At 58.7% G+C, this 22,495-nt stretch overlaps 1 protein-coding gene across 1 annotated transcript; it reads right to left on the reverse strand.

Moving 5' to 3' along the window:
• Positions 1-147: 147 nt before the first annotated feature.
• On the reverse strand, positions 148-22,409 carry FHAD1 (forkhead associated phosphopeptide binding domain 1). Its single transcript, XM_086476343.1, has 35 exons — positions 22,314-22,409; positions 21,920-22,126; positions 21,440-21,602; positions 19,972-20,022; positions 19,752-19,882; positions 18,575-18,587; positions 18,279-18,385; positions 17,771-18,001; positions 16,103-16,226; positions 15,184-15,339; positions 14,684-14,979; positions 13,686-13,811; positions 13,243-13,347; positions 12,711-12,818; positions 12,133-12,216; positions 11,602-11,754; positions 11,039-11,234; positions 10,479-10,703; positions 9,630-9,716; positions 9,527-9,588; positions 9,183-9,320; positions 8,657-8,728; positions 8,174-8,281; positions 7,879-7,968; positions 7,301-7,526; positions 6,703-6,784; positions 6,175-6,290; positions 5,265-5,424; positions 4,818-4,926; positions 3,999-4,307; positions 3,472-3,607; positions 2,804-2,931; positions 2,383-2,478; positions 1,399-1,622; positions 148-457 (listed from the first exon to the last, which is right to left on the reverse strand). Exons 1-35 carry the CDS (start codon positions 22,407-22,409, stop codon positions 148-150), a joined length of 5,025 nt encoding a protein of 1,674 aa, XP_086332469.1.
• Between the last annotated feature and the right edge of the window lie 86 nt (positions 22,410-22,495).

Raw genomic sequence — 22,495 nt, forward strand, 5'->3', positions numbered from 1 at the left:
GGTACCCGACAGCCAGAAACCTGCGCCGGACTCGCCTCCTGTTCCCACCCGATCACGCTAGCTAGTCAAGCGCCTTACACAGGGCTCGCAGCTTCTGCTGAGACTTTGTTTTTCTGGCTGTGCGAGCCCACCACAGAGGCGCCCCACTCAAGACGGGCAGACAGGGCTTGATGCAACTCCGTGACCTCTGAGATGCCTCCTGACCATGGTGACCTGCCTTTGAACGCTCGGGCATAGAGACGTTTGGCTCCTGGGGCTCCCAGAGTCCTCGGGGGCCTCCCACATTCTCACCTTGTGCAGTTTGGCCGCTCGCAGCAGCCTCTTCTCCTGGCTTAGCTGGAGCCGTGTTCTCTCCAGAGCCTCTTTCAGCAAAGCCTTCTCTTCAGCCGCTCCAGAGACTTCATCTTCCAGTTTGGACATCTCCTCCTGGCACCTTCGCAGGGACGTTTCCTTCAGCCTGCGCAAAATGGGCCGGGGGGGGGGGCGTCGTCTGGCATCTGCATCAAATCTTCCCCCCCAACCCCCAGCTGGTCTCTGCCTGTGCGATAGGGCTTTCCAGCAAAACCATCTCGCACTTGCTAGGGCCCTCCTGGGACCACCCCCCCATGCCACGCGGTGACACTGAAGGGCGCCGGAGCAGCTAACAACATGCGAGGACCCGCACCCCTTTTCATGAGCCATTTCCCGCCTCCGATGCCTTACACCACGGAAAACCCCCTCTCCTCCCATCATTGCTAAGACCAAGAAGCCGCCTCCTTGAGGCTTCCCCCTCCTCACCCCCATCCCCTGCCACCCCAGCGCTCCCATGCCGATGGCTGCCATTCCTTCTGGTCAGCGTATGCGGGCCTCTGGGTGGCTGCAGCAGCACCTCTCGCCTCCTTTGAAAACGGTGGCCCCTCACAGCAGCCCAGAATCGCCTTTCGACACTGCTCTTTCCGGCGCTTGCGGGCAGAACGACCTCTGCGTTCGAGCGGCGGCGGGCCTTGCGCAAGCGTGCCCACGGGTTCCTCCCCGGTCCCTAATGCGGAACCTTCCACAGCAGCTCGTGGAGCGGGAGCATCACCTTCGCTCTGGACAGCCCTTCCCACGCCTGCCACCATCCTGACGACATCATCCCTCCCTCCACCCTGGCTGATGCCGCTGCAGGGTCCGGCCACCCCGCACTAGGGCGCCTGCCAAGGGTTCGCTGTCTCTGACACTGCACAGGAAGGCTCCACCACAGAGAGGCAAGAGGACATTTCTCACCCTCTCCCAATACTTCCTTTTCACACTGTGGCCACACCGAGACTGGTCCCCGGCAGATGTGCAACCCAGCTGGGGGCCGCACTGCTCCTTTCCCCGAGTTCCCCATCGCTTCACAGCTCAGGGCTCCGTCTCACTCGCACCCATGGCCGGTACCTGAGCTGCTCCATGCTGGCCTTGTACTCTTTCAGCATTTCTTCTTTTCTCTCCAGGCGACTCTGGAGGTTCCTGATCTTATCGTACAGCAGCTCCAGGGCCTTCCGCCTCTGCAGTCCCGCTTTTCCCCTCTCCTCCGCAGGCAGGTGCTTCAGAGGCTGCAGCATTCCCGACAGCTCCCTCACCTTCAGCAGGCTTCCCAGAGCACCAATTACGTCAAGGCACTGCGGGAAGAACAAGGAACGCATTCTTCACCAGGCCTGCCAAGCCCTCTGCCACGTACCATCGCACCGCTCAGCCATCTGCTTCTGTTCCGCTCTAACGGGGGGACAAACACGGCACCACGAAACTCCTGCGTGCCCTCCCCTTTGCTTCATCGCCACGCGTGCTTTTCCCAGGTGAGCTTTCCGCAGCGCCCCTGGAAATGCGGCCGGCTGTGTTTCACCCGTGCCTTGGGGCCGTGTGCTCGGAGAAGCGCCATGCCGCACCCGCCCTCATCCGAACGCCACACCAGCCCCTCGCACGCCTGGCGTTCCATTCCCAGCCGCACGACTCTTCGCGGTTGCATTTTGCCCCTTTTTCCCCTCTGGACACTTTGCTGCCCGTTTCGGAGGGAAGAGACTTGCTTTCACGCCACAACCCCCCCCGCACACCTCCCTCGCTCCGCAGCCCTCCTCACCTCATTTCGCAGGCGGGGCCAAGGCCTCTGGCCTCACCAACCCGCCCGCTCCTCGAGCATCAGCCCGGACTGCCCAAGGGAACTCCCTCAAAGACCTTAGGTGGGAAGGGGAGAAGATGCCCCCCAAGGCATCTTCTGGAGTCCCTGAGACGTGCCGGCAGACACCCAGCACACCCCACAGTACACGGTTCCTCCTCGAGCCCATGCTGGCAGGGTCCCCATCTCTTCCTTCTGAAAGGTGCTTGACAACACCCGATCCTCGACGAGTACCAGGGACCCTTTCTATACGTCAGCTGCTGACATACCATCCTCTCGCCGGCATCCATCAGGTCACCCATCTCCGAGCTCGCTGCCCCATCAATGGCCCCATGAGAGCCTCCGTTCAGAACGTGGCTGGGAACCTGCAGACACGCCAAAGACCAACAGAGCCCACAGATCACCCGGCTTTGGGTTGAGCCGCCTCGAGCCTCCCTTCCCCTATACGGGAAAACCGCCCTGGCCAAAGCTTCCCACCTCCTCGGCCTGGGCAACGCTGCTCCTGGCAGGAGCTATGACCCTCTCTGCGAGCGGCGCCTTCCATTAGGCTGCCTCTTACCCGTGCCAGCTTTTGCATCCCCTCGTCTCCCCCCGTTTCCCCTTCAGCGTCTCTGAAAGCCACCGTCCTCTTCCAGGGACTCCTTTTCCAACGAGGCCACAAGCCCCACCAAACCCAAGCTGCCTTCTTACCTTGCCGGCCTCCAGTTGCGTTCCCGACACGGGTGCGGATTCCTTCTCGAGACCCGTTTTCTGGACAATGTGCTCCGGTAAGTCCTTCTGTAGCAGCACCAGCGGCTCCGAACCCTTCGTCACGGCAGCTGGAGGCAAGCAAACACCCGCAGAGTCATTCCGCTCTCTGTGTGACGGGCTGTGGCTTCGTACCTCGGCCACTTTGAGGCTCCCATGTTTCCCCTTAGGGAGACCACGCAGAGAGATATGCACGGGCTACGGAGTAAAGCCTGCACCGGCCTTCCCTGCAGACATCGCTAGCGGTGGGGTTGGCCGTCGCTTTCTTGACGTAGGAAGGATGCCAACCTTTTGCTCGGGTGGCAATTTGGAGATCGTACCGCCAACTGCTACTCTACTTGTAGTGCTGCTTCCCCATCCTGCTCTCTCCAAAGAGGACCGCTTAGGGCAAGCAGGAGATATTCGCAAGACCACGACACCTACGGCTCGGTTCCTTTAGGTGACAGCTGCTCACTCCTACATAGCCGAGTGTGGGAGCCACTGGGCAGAGCCGGGCTCCTGCTCGCTGCTGGCTCCATCTCCCTCACGTTACAGGCTCCCCCGGCACAGAGCCTGGGGTCCGCCACAGGCCAACTGATGCAGCTTCCCTGGCTAAGGACGGCCGCGCTTACCTCTGGGCTGCCTCTTCTCCAGCATCTTCATTCTCTCCCGGAGCTCAGCCAAGCCTTCCTTTTGGCGCCGGATCGTCTCCTCATGCCTGAGGCCTCGGCATTTTGCGCCGAGGTCGGCCAAGTCCAACGCTGCCTCCTGCAAGAAGCAAACCAGCTGTTTCTTGCCCCGCGCTGCACCTGGCTCAACGTGAGCTCACCTTAAACCCAGCTTCACCGCAGCCAGACAGACACTGGTCACTCAGCAGGGACCACGAGCCAAGCCCCCAGAGCGCCTCACCCGACACCCTCTCCGTGGCCACATCGGCTGCTGTTGCTTGTGCTTGGTGCCACCGTGGAGCATTTACTGCCTTCGAGGCACACCTACGGCTGCGCTTTGTAGCCTCCATTTCTACATGACCTCATCCGTTATTCTCTTTTCAACTACACCCGCGCACACCGACATTCACAGTGCCCTCCTCCCACCCCATCCAGCTTGCTGCACGACCATGACCATCCGAAAACCGGCAACAGGCCAGGCCTGTCCTCACCCCCCGCAGGCAGCTAATGACAGCTGCAATTAGCCCGCTCGGCTCCGGCCGCCGTTGCCCCATGACCCTGCTCAGCAAAACGCCGTTTGCACCCGAATCACAGCGCTGGCTGACCCGCACCTCCGAGCGCTCTGCGCTTCCCCTCCCCATCGCTACGGGTGATACCTCCCGCTTGTCATCTGTCTGTGAGTCACCGCTTGGCCCCCGCACATCCAGCCTTTCTCGCTGGCACACTGTCTGCTGCTGCTGCAGGACACGATGTACAATTTCTACAGGCCCTCCATCTGCTGCTGCAACCACCTTGGGGTTCTTCCCGTTTCAAGCGCCAGGCAAGTCAGAAGGCAATTCAGCACAGGGGAAAACAGAACCTTGCTTCCTCTCCTGTGCCACAAGCTACAGCGACTCCTGCACGTTCCACCCCGTAACTGCTTTTGTGCTTCGCCCTTGCAGCCAGCAAGGTTGGCAAAAGGAAGGAATGCTTGCAGATCGATCTTTCCCCTTCTCTCCCCTCTATGTGGCAATTCTTGCAGCCATTAGCACACACAACGCTTCACGCTTCCACAGCGCTGTGCGACACCGGCTCGTTCCCCAGCAGCCATGCCTGTGCAGAAAGTGCTGCCAACACTTCCCAGCTCCCCAGCAGCCCTGGGCTAGGGAAAGGGCGGCTGGTGCTCCTGCGCTCCGGCCTTCAGCCAGCCTGGAGCAGACGCTGGGCTCAGCCAGCCCTTGCCAGCTCTCACCACCGTGCTGAGAAACCCCGTGTGCGCCTCCGGTGCTCGTCGCAGACCCAGCCCTCGGCAGCCTCTAGGGCAGACTCACCTTCTTGGAGGCTTCACCCGCCTGCGCTGGCATCCCTGGAGCATCCACTGGCTTTTCTGCCCTTTCTCGGGAGGCATCCTTCAGCGCCTGGCAGTGGGCTCGGACTTGCCTGTGCCAAGAGATGAGACCCTTGTGGGACGCCATGCCCAACAAAGGCCGCCCAAGCAGCTTGCAGAGAGCAGCACCCTGGGCACCCACCGGTGACTACCACGGCGTGGGTGGGAACATTTGCTTCATTCCAAGTAACTTAGTCACACAGCCACCGGCAGGAGCTCCACTAAACCCCCATTCCACTTCACGTGGTGCTTCTGCACAGACACCATTGCTGAGCTCCATTGCAAGGTGCTCTCACGCGCCTCTGGCTCCCAGGGAGACACCTAAATGCCACCAGCTGCTGGGAATCTACAGAGTGGCTCCTGCACAGTATCAGGACACGGTGGCCTGTACCTTAACTCCTCAGCTGCTGCTTTCAGGGCTCGATCCTTCTCCTCCACGAGGCTGGACATCCGTGAGAGGTTCTCTCTGAGCACGTTCAGTTCCCGCTCTTGGCCCTTCAGCCGTCTCACGTTCTGCTCTAGCTCCACCTTCTGCTCCTCACTCAGCTCCCCTAGGCACAGAACAGCTTCGTGGGTTTCTGGCAGTCTCATCGCCCAGCCCTGGAGGATCTGCAGAGCTCAGCAAAACAACGTTCACGGACTTGGTCTCCTTGACCACACGGACTCACAGAATGGAAGGGGTTAGAAGGGACCTCTGGAGATCACCTAGTCCAAGCCCCCTGCTACAGCACGTTTGCCCAGAGCAGGTTCCACAGCATCGTGTCCAGGTGGCTTTTGAATGCCTCCAGAGAAGGACAGATTCCTCCTGACATTCCCCTGTCTCCACATTCATGCTGCACTGCGACAGGCAGCGAGCGCGAGCCACGTACAACCCTTCTCTTTCTGCTCCGGCTCTTCTCTGCCCACTCTGCTGGGCGCTCCCATAAAGCCTCCCCCACAAAGCACATCCATGCCCGACGAGGAATGCCAGGCCAGGCTCTCCAACTCTGCTGGCTTTGCATACCTCAGGCTCCCAGGAGCTCACCAGTGGGATCCTGAGAAAGACAGCCCTACTTCGGTGCACCCCGTCTCCACCTCGCTACCCTTGCTCACCGCCACTGCTAGCGCTTAGCCAAGGACAGGGAGGAATTCACCTGCCCCAAGGGAAGGGACTGCCTGCCTTGCCCTGAGCAGGGCAACAGCCTTGCTTGAGGACAGCGACACCTCCTTCCCGCGACCTGCGCAGGCCCGGGAGTACCTACCCTCGTTACTTCTCCGACAAGGGACGGGAAGATGGAAAGCGGCCAGCACGCTTCACCCACCTCTCAGGTCCGACATCCTGGCTCTGGTTTCCGCCAGCTCTTTGGTCAGCTCGGCGATGACGGCCTCCTTGGACAGGAGCGCGCTCTGCGCCGCTGCCAGCTCCTCCCTGAAGCTCCTGAGACAAATCGTTGCCGACCTCACCGTGCCTTTCAAAGACTTGTTTCACAGAGCCTGCGCCCGCCTCCCTGAGCTGCCTCTCCCGAGTTACACATACTCGTTGCTGGTTTACCCGCCTTTTGGTCCCCTGGGTTCATGCCTGTGGCACTGGGACTTGCCAGCCCCCTCGCTCTTACCCAGAGCCGTCCGATGGGACAGCGCATCGCTCGCACGCTGTTCAGCATCCTTTTGACCCTATATGCCCGTAAGACCGTCTCAGCCTGGCCCCAGCACTCTGTTCACCGTCACAGACACAAAAGGTCTCAGGACAAGTGGCAGGCAGCCCCCCAGTCTTCCTTAAGCTCTCCTAGTGATAAGGGCCCTTCTCCAAGCCCCTCTGACCAAGGCCACCATCAGCCAGCGCTGCTTACCTCAGACAACAGTGCGACTCGCTGGCAGGAGCAACCTCCGGCCGAGCTCCCAATGTCCACTTGTGGGCATCACCCCGAAATTCTAGTGGGTGCAACGAGAAAGTCCAATTACTTCCTTGTAACGTGGATGCGTTTGGGCCGCTTGCTCCCGCTACATGTATCCTTTCCTTCATGACAGCTTTGAAGACCAAAGACCATATTTTTGGGCAACCCCTGTCTTTTAGGGCCCAGTTCCAACCGCTAGTGCTACACAGTTCCTTACGTCCTTCCTTGCTCGGGATCGCTCCCGCCTGGGTGCAGCCCAAAGTGCTCCAGTCTCATCGCTTTAGAGGGCCAAGAGCCCTTCCCCAGTGGGAAAGCCCTGTCCATGACGGTGGCGCACTACCAACAGTCCTCAAAGCCACACACCAACGTCCTGCAACTCCCTGTGAAACACCTTCTTCAGGGACTCCCTGAGCTCATCCTACAGGCAAGCCTCAAAACAACATCTCGCACAACGCTCTCCGTAGCAGCCACCACGCTACTCCCTCTCTCTATACATCTGCCGTTAACCGAGAAGCTTCCCAGTACAGACGCATCCCACGCAACCCTTCGCTACCTTCCAGTTTTGCCACCAGCGCTGCATTTTCCTCCTCCAGAGTCTGCTGCTGCTGCTTGGCCTCCAGCAACCTGTCCTCTAAAGCCACAATCGTCAGGGAATGCTGCTTGCTTTGCTCTTTATATTCCGCCACTTCGTCCTGCAGTTTCTGCCTCTCTAACTCTGTCTCCTCCTGCATGCTCTTGAGCTGCTCGTCTCGTGTGAGGACCTGCTGCTGTAACGCCATCTAGGAAACAAGATGGGTGACGGTCAAGGCCAGGTTGGACGGGCAACCTTTCAGCAACCTCGTCTATGGGAAGGTGTCCCTGCCCGTGGCAGCAGCGTTGGAATGACATGGTCTTGAAGGTCCCTTCCAACCCAACCCATCCTATGACCTCGGCTGGAAGCGTTGCACACCTTTGGGATTGTGATCAGTGTTACCTCTCCTGGCTAGCGGGCCACGGCACAGAGGGAAGGGAAGGATTTCAAGGAGGGGGAAGGCTCCAGCGCCCTGCTCTCTCATCAGCAGGGGCCGCAGAAGCCTTCCTCACCAAAACTGCCTCTACGCCACCACCGCCGCCCGCCTGCAAGGGTCCTACCTCTCGCATCGCCGCCTCCTCCAGCTCACGCACAGCTTCTCGCCATTTGCGCTCTGTCACCTCCTGCTCCTCTGACTTCCTTGCTAGTGCCTGCGTGAGGAAATTAGCAGCACCGAGAAGTTACCAAGCTTGCAGGAATCCACCTTGCCCTCTGCCAATAGGCACCCCTCTCTATTTGGGGGGCAAAAAAACCCCACAGGCCACTGACGGCCCCTGAGCAAATGAACCACTGTGCTACAGAGCACTTTTCTACTTCTTTCTTCCCAGGGTGAGCGGTTGCACGTGTGCCACTGACCTCCGTCATGCTGCTCAGGTGGCTCTCCAGGTCTCGGATCTTCTTCTGCCCTTCCTCCACGGCCTGCTTGCACTGGTCCTTCTCCTTGGCGACTGCGCTCGCCAGAATCTGAGAATTGACAGCCCACACTTTCAGTACAGAAAAAGCCCCATGCCCTTAAGCAAAAGACCTCGACTCCCATGAGGAAAGCAACCAGGAGGGTCACTGCTCTGGTGCAGAGGCACCTTATGCAAGAGCAGCTCGGCAGGACACGAAGCAACTCAGTGAGGGTGGGGACGAGAGCACCTGGGGAAAGGCGCAGCGGGGAGGCCGAGGAGGAGCCACTCAGCTGCTCCTCACCTGCCCCCTTACAAAACTTGATGCCAAGAAACAACCGTTTCCGAAGCGAGAGACACAGAGGCACGCTCGAAACTGTCTTCCAAGACCACTGCAATACGCTTTCCCCATCACCATGTACCGACGCAGCCAAACACCCATCCACACCTTGACTGACACTATGTCCTGAGCCAGCGCCGTCAGCTCCATGACCAAACCTTCCCTGGGACCGAGGGCGACCTGGCGAGAACCCACCAGGCACCCGCCCTTGCCCTGCTCCGCAGGGAATCTACTTCTCCAGCCAAAACAGAGCTAAAAGGACTTCAGCATGGTGAAGGCAGCGAGCAAACGGCTCGCGAGGAAGCCCACCTGGGCTCGCCTTCTATTCACTACAGACCCCGCGATGTGTTACCCAGCTCTCGTATCTGGAGGACGCTCCTTGCTTCCCGCTTTCCCCCAGGGATGGACCGGCAGCAGCGCATCCTGCCGTTACCTACGGGTGCTTTCCAGTTCCCCTGATACTTTGCGGAGTTACAACCCCCTACATCAACAGAGAAGGATAAGCAAAGCCCGGCCTCTGGGGGACTGCACTTCGGGGCTAGAGCCTTCTTCCTCTCACTCCACAACACTATTACAGGCACCGTTTGCTCCCGCACAACAGCCTTTTTCCTACCAACCAACCATGCCACCGTACCTCTTTGTTCTCCCGGTCCTTTTCCAAGATCACTTGCTGGATTTTTATCTGTACATCTTGCTCGTGTTTCGCTTCCAGCTCCTTCACGTGCTCCTGCAGCAGAGCTGCCTGTGACTCCCGGACCCTCTCTAATTGGGCCTACGGGGAAAAGGCAGACGCTGAGGTCTTACAGGAGGCATGTCAGCAGCAGGGCAAGAAATCAACATCCTGTATATGTCTGCTCACAAACAAGCCCACCAAGAAATACACCCTCTGTCCTTGCCACGTTAGGGATACGGACACCAGCACGCTGACAGCGGGGTCCGGCTTTGCCATTCCCCTGCGTTTCCTGCAGACCCAGGGACCTCTGCTAATCTACCTTCCCCGCTCAGGTCCCACACTGGCTCGCTTGGGACTACCATTGTGTCTACCGACAGAAAAATCACCGCAGCACCTCAGTTTACGTACGTACGCGTTCCTGTACCTGCAACATGTGATTCTCCTGGGCAGTTTCCCGGCTGTTTTCCAACAAGCTCCCAAGAGCAGCCAACGGCCCTGCAAAAGCCAACGGAGTCTTGGTGTACAGGGTGCTCCCACAGCCCACATATACCGCCCGGAGCATCCTCGGAGGCCTGGGGATGCCGCTTGCCTCCTTGCAGCCCTGGCCCTTGCCCCCCTCGCCTGATGCACTGGGGGGGGGGGCTGTTCCTCTTCTGCCACAGGCAGCAGGGAGGAGAAGGGACCGCCACAAACTTCCCACGCCACCACCCCCCATGCTCATTGGGATATCCACAAAACACACTCGACAGGGGTTCCCCTCCCAGGCCAGCGCCGGTGTCGGCACTCAGGGAAGGAGAGGTCCGCAGGCACCAGTTCTGCCTTGCGCCACAGACCCTCGCTAGCCTCTTGCTACGACATTCAGGCTCCCAGACCCCTCAGAAAGGCTCCTTGGAGCCAGCCAAGCATTTTCCCTCTGCCCTTACTGGCACTGTGGCACATTCCCAGTCCTGGGACATCGCCTCTATTGCCCGGACCTCGCTGGCAGCTTGGTTTCCTTTGTCACACACACTGTCCCCCCCTTTTTGTTGCATCACCCCATCCTCTCTAAGCCCGACGCTTCTGCAAGAGCTGAGGACAGCTAGCTGCTGCACGACGCTCCCGGTGCTACAACGCCCACTCTGCTAACCACGGCGGCCCCACAGCTCCTCCCGTGCCTTCGCCAACGCCGCCCCACTCCACATGCCACATCCTGCACCCCTCCGCGACACTGCCGGGAGAGCGACGCTCCCCGTCCCGCGCTGCTGTCAGAGCCGTTACTCCTCTGCAGCGCCGCCGCGCCGCCACCCAGGACGCTTTGCCGCAGACCTGCGCTTCCGCAGCCGCCGCTGCGTTTCCCAGGCACCGTCTGCCTAAACTCGCTTTCGGCAAAGCGCCATCGCTCCACCACTCCGCAATAGAGGTGGCACAGGACAGGGAAGGCAAAGCCATTCCTGTCCTCGAGAGAAGGGGTTGGGGTCTCTGCCGGTGTCGCAGCCGCAATCGCTGCCAAGGCAGGACCCCTTCGGACTGACGGGTCCACGATGCCAGCAGATCACATCCACCCTGTTCAGACATCGCCTCCCACAGACAACCCCACCCCCCCGAGTCCTACGGCTGGCCCTGGCTACGTGGGGTGACTGGGGCCACAGAGGCACAAGAGCACGCACGCTGCTTGAGCGGGTCACTTAGTTGCCCAAACTGCCCGAGATCTGCACCAACATGGGGGCCTGGCGTCCCCAAGCAGTGGCTCCCTCTGCACTTTCTCTCCTCAAAGGCTGGCTAGCTAGGACACCCCACCCGGAGAGGTTTGTTGCAGGGACAACCAGTGGCACACGGACCTTTGCCGGAGGCACGCAGGTCCATCCCCTCGCTGGCCACGAGCCGCTCCACGCCCTCCAGCCAGGACAGGGGGACACGTGCCATTTCCACCACCGCCGCCCCGATGGCTGAGACAGAGGGATCCAGGCACACCGCCTCCAGCCTCTCCAGCTCCCCTCGCAGGCTCTCGCTGCTGCAGGACCCCCTCAGGCAAGCCTGCACAAAAGACAAGCGGCAAACAAGTCAGCTCCCACAGCCAGCAGGCTTCTGCCTTTTTTATTTGCGACTCCGCAAGTAACATCTCTGCACAAAATCTGGTGTACAACCACGGGAACGCTTCGCGGGTCGCTATCTGTGGTGGGAACAGCTCCAGGCAGGCCCGGGGGGAGGACATGCTTCTGTGGCACCTCCTATTCCTTGCCAAGCAACACTTTTTTGGGGCAACACTTGCCTCTTGCTCAGCTGGAGAGCTGCACTCGGGCACATGTGTGTCTTTTCTCTGACCTCTCCTCAGGCTAAGACAACGCCCCGTGCTGCTCCTTTCCTGGCTGCCTGTTTGCCATCAGTAATTTCAAGGACTGACCTGGAGCTCCCGCAGGGATTTCTCCAACACCTCGACATTTGCAGACACCTCCTCTTCCTTTGAGAGCCTGCAGCTCAAGGCCTCCTGCAGACACTTCGCTTGCTCACGGCTCCGTTGGTTCTCCTCAGCGATCTGCCTGACCTTCTCTATCACCTGCCAAAAGCACGCGACGGAAGAGGAGAATCGGGCACTCTGCTAACACCCTTTTCCAGCTGAGAGAAACATACGCTGCGACACAAACTGTCTTCGTGGGCAATGGTTACAACTCGGTGAAAAATATCAGCTGCGTTAGACCCCCAGGCTTCTCCCTGATGCAGCCCATAGAATCCATCCATGGGATAACAACGATCCCTTCTCCTTCACGTTATGGAGCAGCATCATTAACCTGCGATAGCTACAGCACACCTCATGGTCTGAAGGAGCAGGGACGCTACCGACACTAGTGCGCACGGAGCAGGTACAGGGGTCGGCTCACGCTGCACCAGGCTTTGGAGGCTTCGAGCGCACGGGGAGGCTTGGTTCCAAACTCACCTGCTGCTCCGTTACGGCTTTCCTTGCATCGCCTGCTGCTGCTGGAGAACAGACTCGCATCACGTGCGTTCGGAAGGACGCCAGCTACAGCAGAGATGGACACAGGAAGACAAAAATCTCTGAGAACTGACACCAGCTCTGCTGGTCTGCTCTACCCAACTCCGCACCCATCCACGCAAAAGGGCGTCCCGGGGCCAGCCATCTCCGACAGCAAGGCCTGTGCATGCTCCTCGGGACAGCGCTCTAGCTCATGCCCCTTTTTCACCATGCCACTGCCCGGAGCAGCATTACCTCGGTGCAGAGGAGCGTTCACATGGGTCCCGGACAGCACAACTATGATTACAGTGAGTACAGTGCGCTTCTGTATCCCATTAAACTCCCTACCTCCTGTACGATGCCTACACAAATCCCGTGGATAAGCTGATTAGGCTGTCCCCGACGACAGCCCCGTGCTGGGCTTTGGCGCTCAGGACTCCGCCTTCCCTTTCCTGCGCTCGAGCGCCGTGTCCTTCCCCGTGGGAAACCCCAACCTTTGCCTGCCAGCCGGCGGGATGCTCCCACCTTTGCCTCCTCCCTACCTGCTCCCGGGCCCGCTCCAGGTCGGCTCGCAGCAGCCGCTCCCTGCGCCCCATCTCCTGCAGCTGCAGAGCTTGCCTGGCACGGACTTCTTTCAGCTCCTCTTCTGCCTGCAACGGCGAGCACCTTTGCATATCAAAACCATAGCCCAAAATCACGCCACGAGCGCCTCTCCCCCACCTAACCACTATTCACAGCTGGCAACTCTAAATATAGCTTTGAAACAGCATGAGACAGGCAGCGACCCTTAGGCAGGGGGTGGGTTTGCAGCATCGGACCCCTAACGCCGCTTTTTCCTGCGTTGGCTCCCCGGCACAGCATTCCTCCTTGCCTTTCTAACCCACCGCTCGCACAAGGCTGTCTCTGCTACCCCAGTTATCTTCTTCCCTCGGGATCCGTGGCAGAGCACGGTGCATTTTGACCCCCTGCGTGCCTGGGGCTTGCTGGCCCGCGTCCCACGCCTCTGCCACCCCTGCCCGGCGGCCCAGATACCCGCCCTGCCCTCTGCCGCGTACCCCCTGGCCGGACAGTTACCTTGGCTTTCTCAGCCAGCTGGGTTCGCAGGCTCTCCTGCTCGGCACCATACTTGTGCATTTCCCCCTGCAGCCCCTCCAGGTCGCGTTCCAGCTCCCCGATGCGCTGCAAGAGCCCCAGCACGGCATCTGGGTCTCACCAGAGGAGCTGGCCACTGCCCCTCTGGAGGACCCGAACCCATAAGCAATACATTTGCCCCATCTATCCCTTTCTGTTCACGCTGGGTTTTTCTGCTAACCTCTATTTACCACGCTCGTACTGCCTTCCCAGGGGAATGCCATTCTTATTGCCAACGGCATTCTCCAGCATTGTAATGCAGCACTACAATTTTTACAAGATTTTACGCATCTCTGGTTCCTTTTGCACATTAGGTGCCTTCTCGTACAGGAGCCAGACTCAACACAACTCCCTTAAACTGCCCCGTTCATTATTCCCCTGCTGACGCATTCCTGCAGCCGCCGCTCTCCCTTGCGCTCCATCACCCCAAACGACTTGCGACTCACATTGCGGCACGCAATTACTTCTCGCTCTCCAAGATCGCGCTTCAGTTCCTCTTTCATTTTAGAGCACTAGAACGAATGGCCACCGAGGGGGAAAAAAAAAAAAAAATTCATCATCAGGGCTGGCAGAAACTGTCCCTTCTGCAGCAAACCTCAACGCCCGCTTCGGTGCTACAGCCCAGCTAAGTGCTCAGGTCCCTACCCGGGGGTGGAGGACCCGTGATGGGGCCATTACAGCACTGAGAGCCCATGAGTCTCCGCACCTGGAAATGCCCGTACTAGAGCATTGCCTGGCTGAGAGAAGGACAAACATCCACAAGGAGTACCCAACAGACAGACATCCCTCTGGCCTTCAAAACAGTGCAACAGGGACTGAGAGGGAAGGATGCAGGAACAGAAATGCTCCTTCAGAACAGGCGCACAAAGCTGACCGTGACGTGAACAGCCATTGTCAAGCTAAGCACCGCTGTACCACACTCTGCTCTGCAGCTCGGCGTTTCAGGGCTTCGGCGTTTCAGACACCGACCCCGTTCCCCCCACCCCGAGTGCCTCTCCCGGCCAGCCTGCAAACACACGCTCCCACCTCCCTCCGGCTCCTCCCGCATCCACGGAGCGGGGGAAAAACTGCAGAGGGATGCTCTAGGATGTGCTGCCCTCGGCCTCCACACCAGCGCTGTGGGCCACCAAGTGCCACTGGGCACCTAGCAGGATCCTTCCCTGCACACGGCCACTCGAGTGCTCCTCTGTCTCCCCTTTCCACCCGTTAAAGGGCTGATCCTCGGCAAAGCGGGGCACATCTTTCATCTCCAGGGAGCAGCTCGGGGAGGATGCTCGGCCAGGTACAGGCTGGCACGTGCGGTGGCCCCTTCCTGCCTGCCCCCCAGGGTCCCCATGCATCTTTGCCATTCCTTAACATTCACAGTCAGTCACTGCAAGCTCACAGCCCGGTGCCTCGTCAGCCAGCCAACACGCAGCGCCTGCTCTGTGCTTATGATGCGGGCGATGCAGCTCTGCCAGTTGACGTACGAGCTGCCACTACAGAGAAACAACCTGCTGCGCCGGTCGCTTTCTTTAGGGGAAAAACCAGGCTGGGCCGCAGGGAGCCACACGAAGTCGAGGTTTCCATGGCTCCTCGGGAGGAGCTTGGCACGAGCGCCCGGCGCGTACAAACGGCCACTGTGCTCCCAGAAATCCAGGGCGCGCAGCACCCGAATGCACAAGGCGGAAGGGGATTCGGCTGGGGGAGGTGACACCGCTCTGTGGGCACGGCGCGGCCCCGGGGGGCAGCTCTGAGGCTTCTATTTGCGGGCAGCCAGGACCCGCGGGCTACAACTGCCCTGATAAACAGCCCCACCAATATAGCTGCCACGCTCCTTAACAGAGAGCAGCACCTTCTCAGCCTGGCTTCCCACGCCAACCCGTACGCGAGCCCGTCATTAACTGAGCCCCTTGTTCGGGCCGGACACCTTGGCAGACACGACTGCTAGCTGACGGTCCTTTTCCTGGTTTTCCTTCTTCATTTTTTCAACATCTTCCTTAAGCTGCTGCATTTTCTGCTCCTTCCCGGCAATCTCCCATTGCAGGCTGGCCACTAGACCTAAGGAAAACAACGCTGCTGAGGGGCTACCCAAGCGCGTCCCAGCAAAAGCCCTCTTGCTGCCGAGCCGCCATCCTCCCTCTTCGAAGGAGGCCTCGGACCGTGGATTCAGCTTTCGGCACGCCGTGCTGGACGTTGCTCCGTGACAGCATCGCTAACGAGCTCCTCGGGGCCTCACAGCACATGCTCCTTGGAGGACGAGCAGCTCCTACAAAGCCAGTTTTGCTGCCTTACTGTGTCAGCTCCCTGGCTCTGATGCCTGCCCCCTGCCAAGCACCACTCCCGCTCCCTTATCTTGGGCAATGAAACCAAGCAGAATGCTTTTGCTACTTGGCAAGTGTTATGAAAGCCGATATTTCGTGCGCGTGCGCTACCTTGCTCTTCCCCGAGAAAGGCAGGGAGAAAGGCCGCGGGGAAACTTCCCTGCAGGGTGCCTGGCAGCCCATTGAACAGCACCGCTTTCCAGCAGCCCCGTGCCTGCCCCGCAGTCTTGGCTCGAGCCTGTTTTCCCTCCCCTAGCGCTCCATCCCATCGCTCCCTGCCTCCCGTCCCCACACCTTCCCTCGTTCCAGGGGTGCTCGTCACATCAGATGCTGCCTGCAACTCCCGCAGAGCTCCAGGACACAGAAACCGAGGTCAGGCAACTGCTACAAGCCGCTACAAACTGTCTGTGGCCCGGATGGTTTTGCCACTGCTCGCTCGTTATCAAGAGCCGGTGCCAAACCGCTCCGTGCTCCTGCACGGAGCTCCAGGGCTACAATACCTGCAGCCAAAGCGTGGTCCCTCTTCAACTTCTCGCTCGCTTTCCGCAGCCTTCCAATCTCCAGGTCTCTTTCGTAGAGGGAGTGACTAAAAACCTGGCTCGAGCCTTTCTGCAGGTTGCCGATCTGCAAAACACCAATTCACCCGCACCCCTCGCTGCGTCCCTTATTACCCTCCTTGACAGCCCCCTTCGGAGAGGGAAATCTAGCGCTTACAGGTCATGCTCAGACAGCATTACTCTGGAGCATCTTTGACTAACTCCTGGCAGCCGTTGCTTCGCAGAGGAACACCTTCCCTTCCTTTTGGCTGTTCGCACCAAAATCCTCTGACAAAAGGCACGGAGAGGCAATGCCTCCCGCTGCCTGCCATGCCGGGAATCCGTGGCTGGGGCTGGGTGACACTGCTAACACCCTAGCAGGCAGAAACACCTGCAGATTCATCCCCTTCTCACTCAGGGCACACGTTTTTATTACTCACAAACGCAGACCTGGAGCCACTAATCGCTCCTGTTCGTTTTCCTGCTGCCAAGACAGTTTTTACCGTCCCTGCGGGAAATGGGGAGCGGGGAAGGATAGCCTGCGCTCTCCGGCGTGTCATCGCCGCACAGACAGCGCAAACACACTTCCTGCTGCTCAGATCACCGGTTGCTCTAAGCTACCACCAGAGGGTATAAAAGAGCGAATCCACAGGTGGAAGAGGCTTTGGTCAGAGAAAGGAAAACCACCAGGAAGACAGTCACCGCGCATCGCCTCGTCTCATTGAAGGAACAGCAGCGAAGCTGCTGGCCCCCCAATTTTATATCACCTCTCCTCCACCAGGAACTTGCTTCTCGTAGAGTCACAGAATGGTTTGGGTTGGAAGGGACCTTGAAGACCATCTAGTTCCAACCCCCCTGCCATGGGCAGGGACACCTTCCACTATGTCAGGTTGCTCAAAGCCCCATCCAGCCTGGCCTTGAGCACTGCCAGGGATCAAAAGCTCCTCTTCGACACAGACAGTCACAACGAGCACAGAGCATTTCACCGCCTCCTTCAGATCCAGGACTTGACGGGAGGGCAGGATGTGGCCCGGATGGGCTGGCGATGATGCCCGGCTGCTGACCGGCGTGCCTCATGTCGGACCGATGCCTTAAATTGACCCTTTTCCCAAGCTGGAGATGCCCCAGAGGTCTCCATCACTGTCCCTCCAGGACATTTTCTGATGTCTCACAACACGTGGGTGCATGTTACGGCACCTATAAGCCCTCTCTCCTCTAGCCAGGCACCTCTCCACCAGGACGCCACGGGACCCCCTGCAAAACTAATCATGTACTCTGCTCCTGGGGCAAGAGGGAAGCAGGGGGTCCCACTGCACAGCCCACGGTGCTCATGCATGCCTTTCCCCCTCCAAAAGCTGGTGAAGCTTCTGTTTCCTGCCCCACTGCTGCATTCGAGATCCTACCACATACAGGGGACGTTTCTATACCAGCTTCTATAAGGGAAACTTGCACCGAAAGCAAGCCAACGGCCAGACCAACACAACTGGAAGAAAAAAACCACCACCGCATCCCTCATTTCCCTTGGTTTCAGAAAAGCAACCTGTTCCTCCTAAAACCTGGGTATGAAACTACAAAGACATCTGTCTCAGCGAGGTCTTTTCCCGGCTCGGTGCCTATTGCGGCATTCAGTACCTGTTCCCTCAAGGCTTTGATCTCCTCTGTTTTGGCTCCCAGCTCTTGGTCGAAGGTGAGCAGCTTCTGGGTCAGCTCTACCTCGTTCCTCGCCGCCGCCTGAGCCAGGGTCTTTGCCATCGCTCCAATCTCATCCTGCAGTTCTCTTATCACTGCATCTTTCTGCTTGGATTCTCTTTCCGAACCAGAGGCACGACCAGTTTCCTTCTCCAGTCGCAGCAGCTTTTCACCCTGCGGGCACATAACGGGGTGGCTACAGAGATGCCGGGCTGCCTGCTCCAGGTGGCCCCAGCTCATGGCCATCGACCACGTGGGACCTGCTCGCCCTGGCTTCCCGCAGCCCACTGCACCCACATCCTCTGTCCACCCAGCAGCCCACATCCACAGGAGCAGACCCCTTTGGTGACGGCCCCCACGCCCTGCCGGGACTCGCGGCCGGACACACAACCGTTTCGGCAGGGTTGGCCTGCTCGGCCCAGGAGCTCGGCAGGGATGGCATCCCTCACACCTTCCCCAGCATCACCTTCTCCTGCGGGAGGAAATCTACGGCGCGAGTCCCCAGGGAAGGGGCTGCCCCAACACCTCTCACACTGTCGGCCAAGACGCTGGTCGAGCCTGGAAGAAAGCAAACACCCCAGCAGCAAAGGTCAGCAGGAGAACTGGTTGCCAGCAGCAGTAACGCTTCTCGCAGCGTCCCTCTCGCTTGACGCAAACCTACTGTAAGGCAGCAGCTCCTTTACAGTCCGTGACCTCAGTTCACAACCACAAGAGAAACCAACTCTTTGGCACTAAAAAGCCACTTACTAGTGCAAACGGCCTGCACGACAGAGAGGAATAACGCACCTCCGGGAACCAGAACTGCCTCAAAGGCGGCAGAGACACAGCAGCGCGAGGCTCCTCTGATTTGTCAGCGTTGCCCAGCCTCACAGAAAGAAGCTATGGCTTCCCGCGTGCGAACAGCTATGCCTGCCCAGATTAGCACAGGAGGACGCTTTTGGCGCTCTTTCCCCAACGTCAGACGAGTCCGTGCTAACTCTGAGTGTGCCCTTCCCTGCCTCGACCTTTGCTGCCATCTCAAATGGGGCCTGTCCATGCCTCTCTCTATGATGCTGCTGGGACTGGGCTCTGGAGCACCCCCTGCACTTTGGCACTTCGCTACTGACTTGGTAGCGCTTACGGCTGCTCAAACAACCCGACCCCAACCAGACTGGGTAGCGGGCCACACCAAGCACTACGTTCCTGGCAAAAGTCTTGTTCTCCAGCTGTACTGCTGTAGGTTGGACACTAGGAAAAAGTTCTTTAATATGAGGGTGGTGGATCACTGCAACAGGTTGCACAGGGAGGTGGTGGAAGCCCCATCCCTGGAGACACTCAAGGTCAGGCTTTATGGGACTCTGAGCAACCTGACCTAGTTAGAAAGGTCCCTGCTTATTGTAGGGGAGTTGGACTAGATGACCTGTAGAGGTCCCTTCCAACCCAAGACTTTCTATGATTCTATGGTTCTACTAGTTCCCCAAAGCCTTGCCTCTGGTCCACTGCTATGACATACTTGATTTTCAGAAGCACAGCAGCTACAGACCTAGTTTCAAGGTCCTGCACATAAGGCAGCCACTAACTGCTCTTCAAAGGAGGAGGAAACACTGCTTCAAACAGGAGAGGGGAATAGGTGCATGACTCATCCATGCAGATGAAGTTAGTCATCACCCTTCCCAAACATACACAGGGAAAAAAGGAAGAGGAAACATCCCTCTTGGCTACAAGGACGATGGCATTCCTCCTTGTTCATCACAGCCCATTTCTTAACTGACCCCATTGCCACCGAGGACCACACACAGCTCCAATTAGCTCCACTGGACACGGACTCGCACCCAGTCTCTGTCAGCGCTCAACACTGCCTCTGCTCGGATCAGCTCCGCTCACTGCTACGTTGCTCAGAGAGGACACCAGGCTACAACCCACCAGGCTGAGCATCAGGGAGTACCTGGCCGCACCATGGAGGTCCTACCAAAAGCGTCCGGTGAGACAGCGGTGGCCACGCTCCTAGCCCGGGCACTCGCGGGTCGCTTCCGCTGCGGCGGATGGGGCACGTGGCCAGCTCCTCCAGGAGCCCAGCTGCCCAGAGAGCTGGGGGGATGCTGCCACTGCAGCAACGGGAGGCGGGGAGGAGATGCAGGAGTTGAGGGTTTGGACTCTGCAACCACCTGGGGCTGCCCGGTCCATGCTGTGCGATGTTTCACCGGGGGACAGGACACCTGCGGTGGAAAAAGACCATGTTATCAGCGAGATTTTAGGAAACTTTCTAGCCCCTGATGTGCATATGTTGTGTCGTACAAAACCCAGGCACAGATCTGAGCGGAAGCAGATTTTTAGTCCTTTCCCTGTTCCATAGCCCAGGTGTCAGATTTAAATCAGAAAGCCCACGCGCTTTGCTGAAATTGAGAGAAATTATTGGGACTTGCTGCTTTTTCAGCTCTACCCTCTCACTAGATTCGACCACCCTGATGCTGCAAGTTGGGTGCAAAATCTGGCAGCCCTCGTTTCACACACAAGCCGCCATACCCTGTCCTTTCTCTTGTTCTCCACGCCGAACCCAAGCCTCTCATTGCCTTCCTGGCTTGCCACCGCATTTATCTGGCCCGACGCTGGGCCCGTCAGACATGTAATTAGGACGCGATCTGCTCTTCTCCTTACGAGCAGTGCTTTCCAGTACGGTAGAGACAAGCCACCATTACGGTCTTGTCCATTGCCTTACACGTAGCCCTCCATTACGAGGGCTGACCTAAATATCTGCCAACGTGGCCTCCAGCCCAGCCTGGCTGCAGACCTCCAGCACCCGGCTGTTATCCTGGCATCTTTCCGGGAGGGAGCCAAAGACCCCAGGCCAGCCAGCACCTTGCCTTCTCCCTGAGCACATCTAAACCCCGTCGCTTGTGCTACCGATGCTAACCCCGGGCGCTTGCTCACGGCTGGATTCCACCACAGCATGACGCTGTCCCTTTCTGGGCGCTTGTCCTGCACCCTGAGGCGCTGCAGGGGTGCACCTCCTAGCTGGGTGTTCCTCTCATACGACCGAAAACAAAACAGACCTCCCTATGTCAGGCACCCTAAACGCTCCCCAGGGTGCAATGCAGAGGTGATTTACTCTCTGCAGTCAGCGGGGTCAGGCTTCCAAGCTGTTCCACCAAAGGAGGATCACAGAGCCCAGAGCAATGAAGAGGCACCCACGGGCCGTTCTCTGTGTCACAGGGCAAAACTGCTTCTCCGGGCACATCCTACACGTAAACTGTTGGACGTTACAACGCTCACTGCTCCGGCAGGAACGAGCTTCACCTAACCACCACTGGCACCCCAGCTGCTCCAGCTTCATCGTGCAGCTAGGCATTTCTGACACTTCTCTTGGCCAAGGCTTTCTGGACACCTTTGGATTCAGCTGGCCAGCTTGCTGCACCACTGATCTTGCCAAGACCTCCAAACCCAGCACCTGGGTGCACAAACTGCCTGACTCCAATTCAATTTCATTTGTACGGGGGCACTGCTGGGAGACCTGGCTCTGCGACGACCAGGCACGCTACACACGCAGTTTTTTGGGACTCTGCCTCAGTAGCTCTTTTCTTAGATTCCTCAAGAGCCAACATAAACAAAATTGCACTGTAGCTCAGCAACCCTTACCTGCCTTGTAACCCAACGGCTCCATGACCTCCACAGACATCCCTAAACAGTTCTTTTCTCGGAGACAGGAGACCGCCGCTATGTTCGACCACATTCTTTCCCAGTTTACACTTGCTTTGGATTTCTCCATCACTCCAAAGGCAGCTGCGATGCCCTGGCCGTGCTGTGCAGGAGACCGCAGTGCCTCCTGCCATGCCCACCGCACCTTTTACATTGCTCCAGGTTCAATCCCAACCCCTCTGTTAGTCAGTAGCTTTGGAGGAAACTTAAAACGCAAACGGCAAAGGAAAAGAACATTTTCCACACCTACCTTTGTCCATGTCCACCTCGCTGCCGGAAAACCTCTCCTGTGCTTTTCCTTTTCCCCACTGAACTGCCCGAGTTTCTTCAGCAGAGGGAGCTCAAGCTTTTCATTCCCACCCCCCACCTTTCCCGAGGATCGCCCAGTAAAGGCTCCTGGGCAGCTGTGCCCACCCTTACCTGGGCAGCCCCATCCACCACCAGTTCGAAGGACGCTCCCCCCGCGCCGAAGCGCAGGATATCCCCCGGACTCACTTCCACCGCCGCGTTTTGGACCTGGCAGCCGTTGACGAAGGTGCCGTGGGGGGAGTTGAAGTCCTGAAGGACGAAGCTGTAGTCCGAGGCGGCGAATTCGAGGGCTGCGTGATGGTCGGCTACACCTGCGGACTGGGAAGCAGGGAAACCAGCCAGAAAGCGGCTCAGGTTTCGTTAGCCGTCTGCCGAGCCCGCCTCTCCTTGCCGTGCATCTCGGCAGAAGCAAGCTGGCAGTCCCTACGCTTTGCAGGGAGGACCCCAGCGCTCCCTACACCCAGAGCCCCATCCGTTTCATGACGGTCAGCTTCCTTGCCCCTACCTGCAGGACGATGTCGGACCCTTCGTGCCTGCCTATCGTCGTGGCGTGCGGTTTCAGCTGAAAACACCCCTCCGAACTCTTTAGAAAGGCTCGCATCGTCCGGCCCCTTCACCTGCGAGGCTCGCGTTAAAAAACCCCCAAGTACTCATTTACCAATGTCCCATCCAACACATGAAACCGAG

The sequence above is a fragment of the Leptosomus discolor genome, chromosome 20, assembly GCF_034619465.1.
Source record: "Leptosomus discolor isolate bLepDis1 chromosome 20, bLepDis1.hap2, whole genome shotgun sequence".
NCBI lineage: Eukaryota > Metazoa > Chordata > Aves > Leptosomiformes > Leptosomidae > Leptosomus > Leptosomus discolor.

Bases quoted from the DNA above. Each gene is read 5' to 3' on its own strand.
- FHAD1 (XM_086476343.1), bottom strand. From the start codon at position 22,409: ATGCGAGCCTTTCTAAAGAGTTCGGAGGGGTGTTTTCAGCTGAAACCG. The intron at 19,883-19,971 runs GTGGTTGCAGAG...CTCTCTGGGCAG, and splicing joins CATGGACCGGGCAGCCCCAG to CTGGGCTCCTGGAGGAGCTG. The intron at 1,623-2,382 runs GTATGTCAGCAG...TTCTTCCCGCAG, and splicing joins TGGATGCCGGCGAGAGGATG to TGCCTTGACGTAATTGGTGC.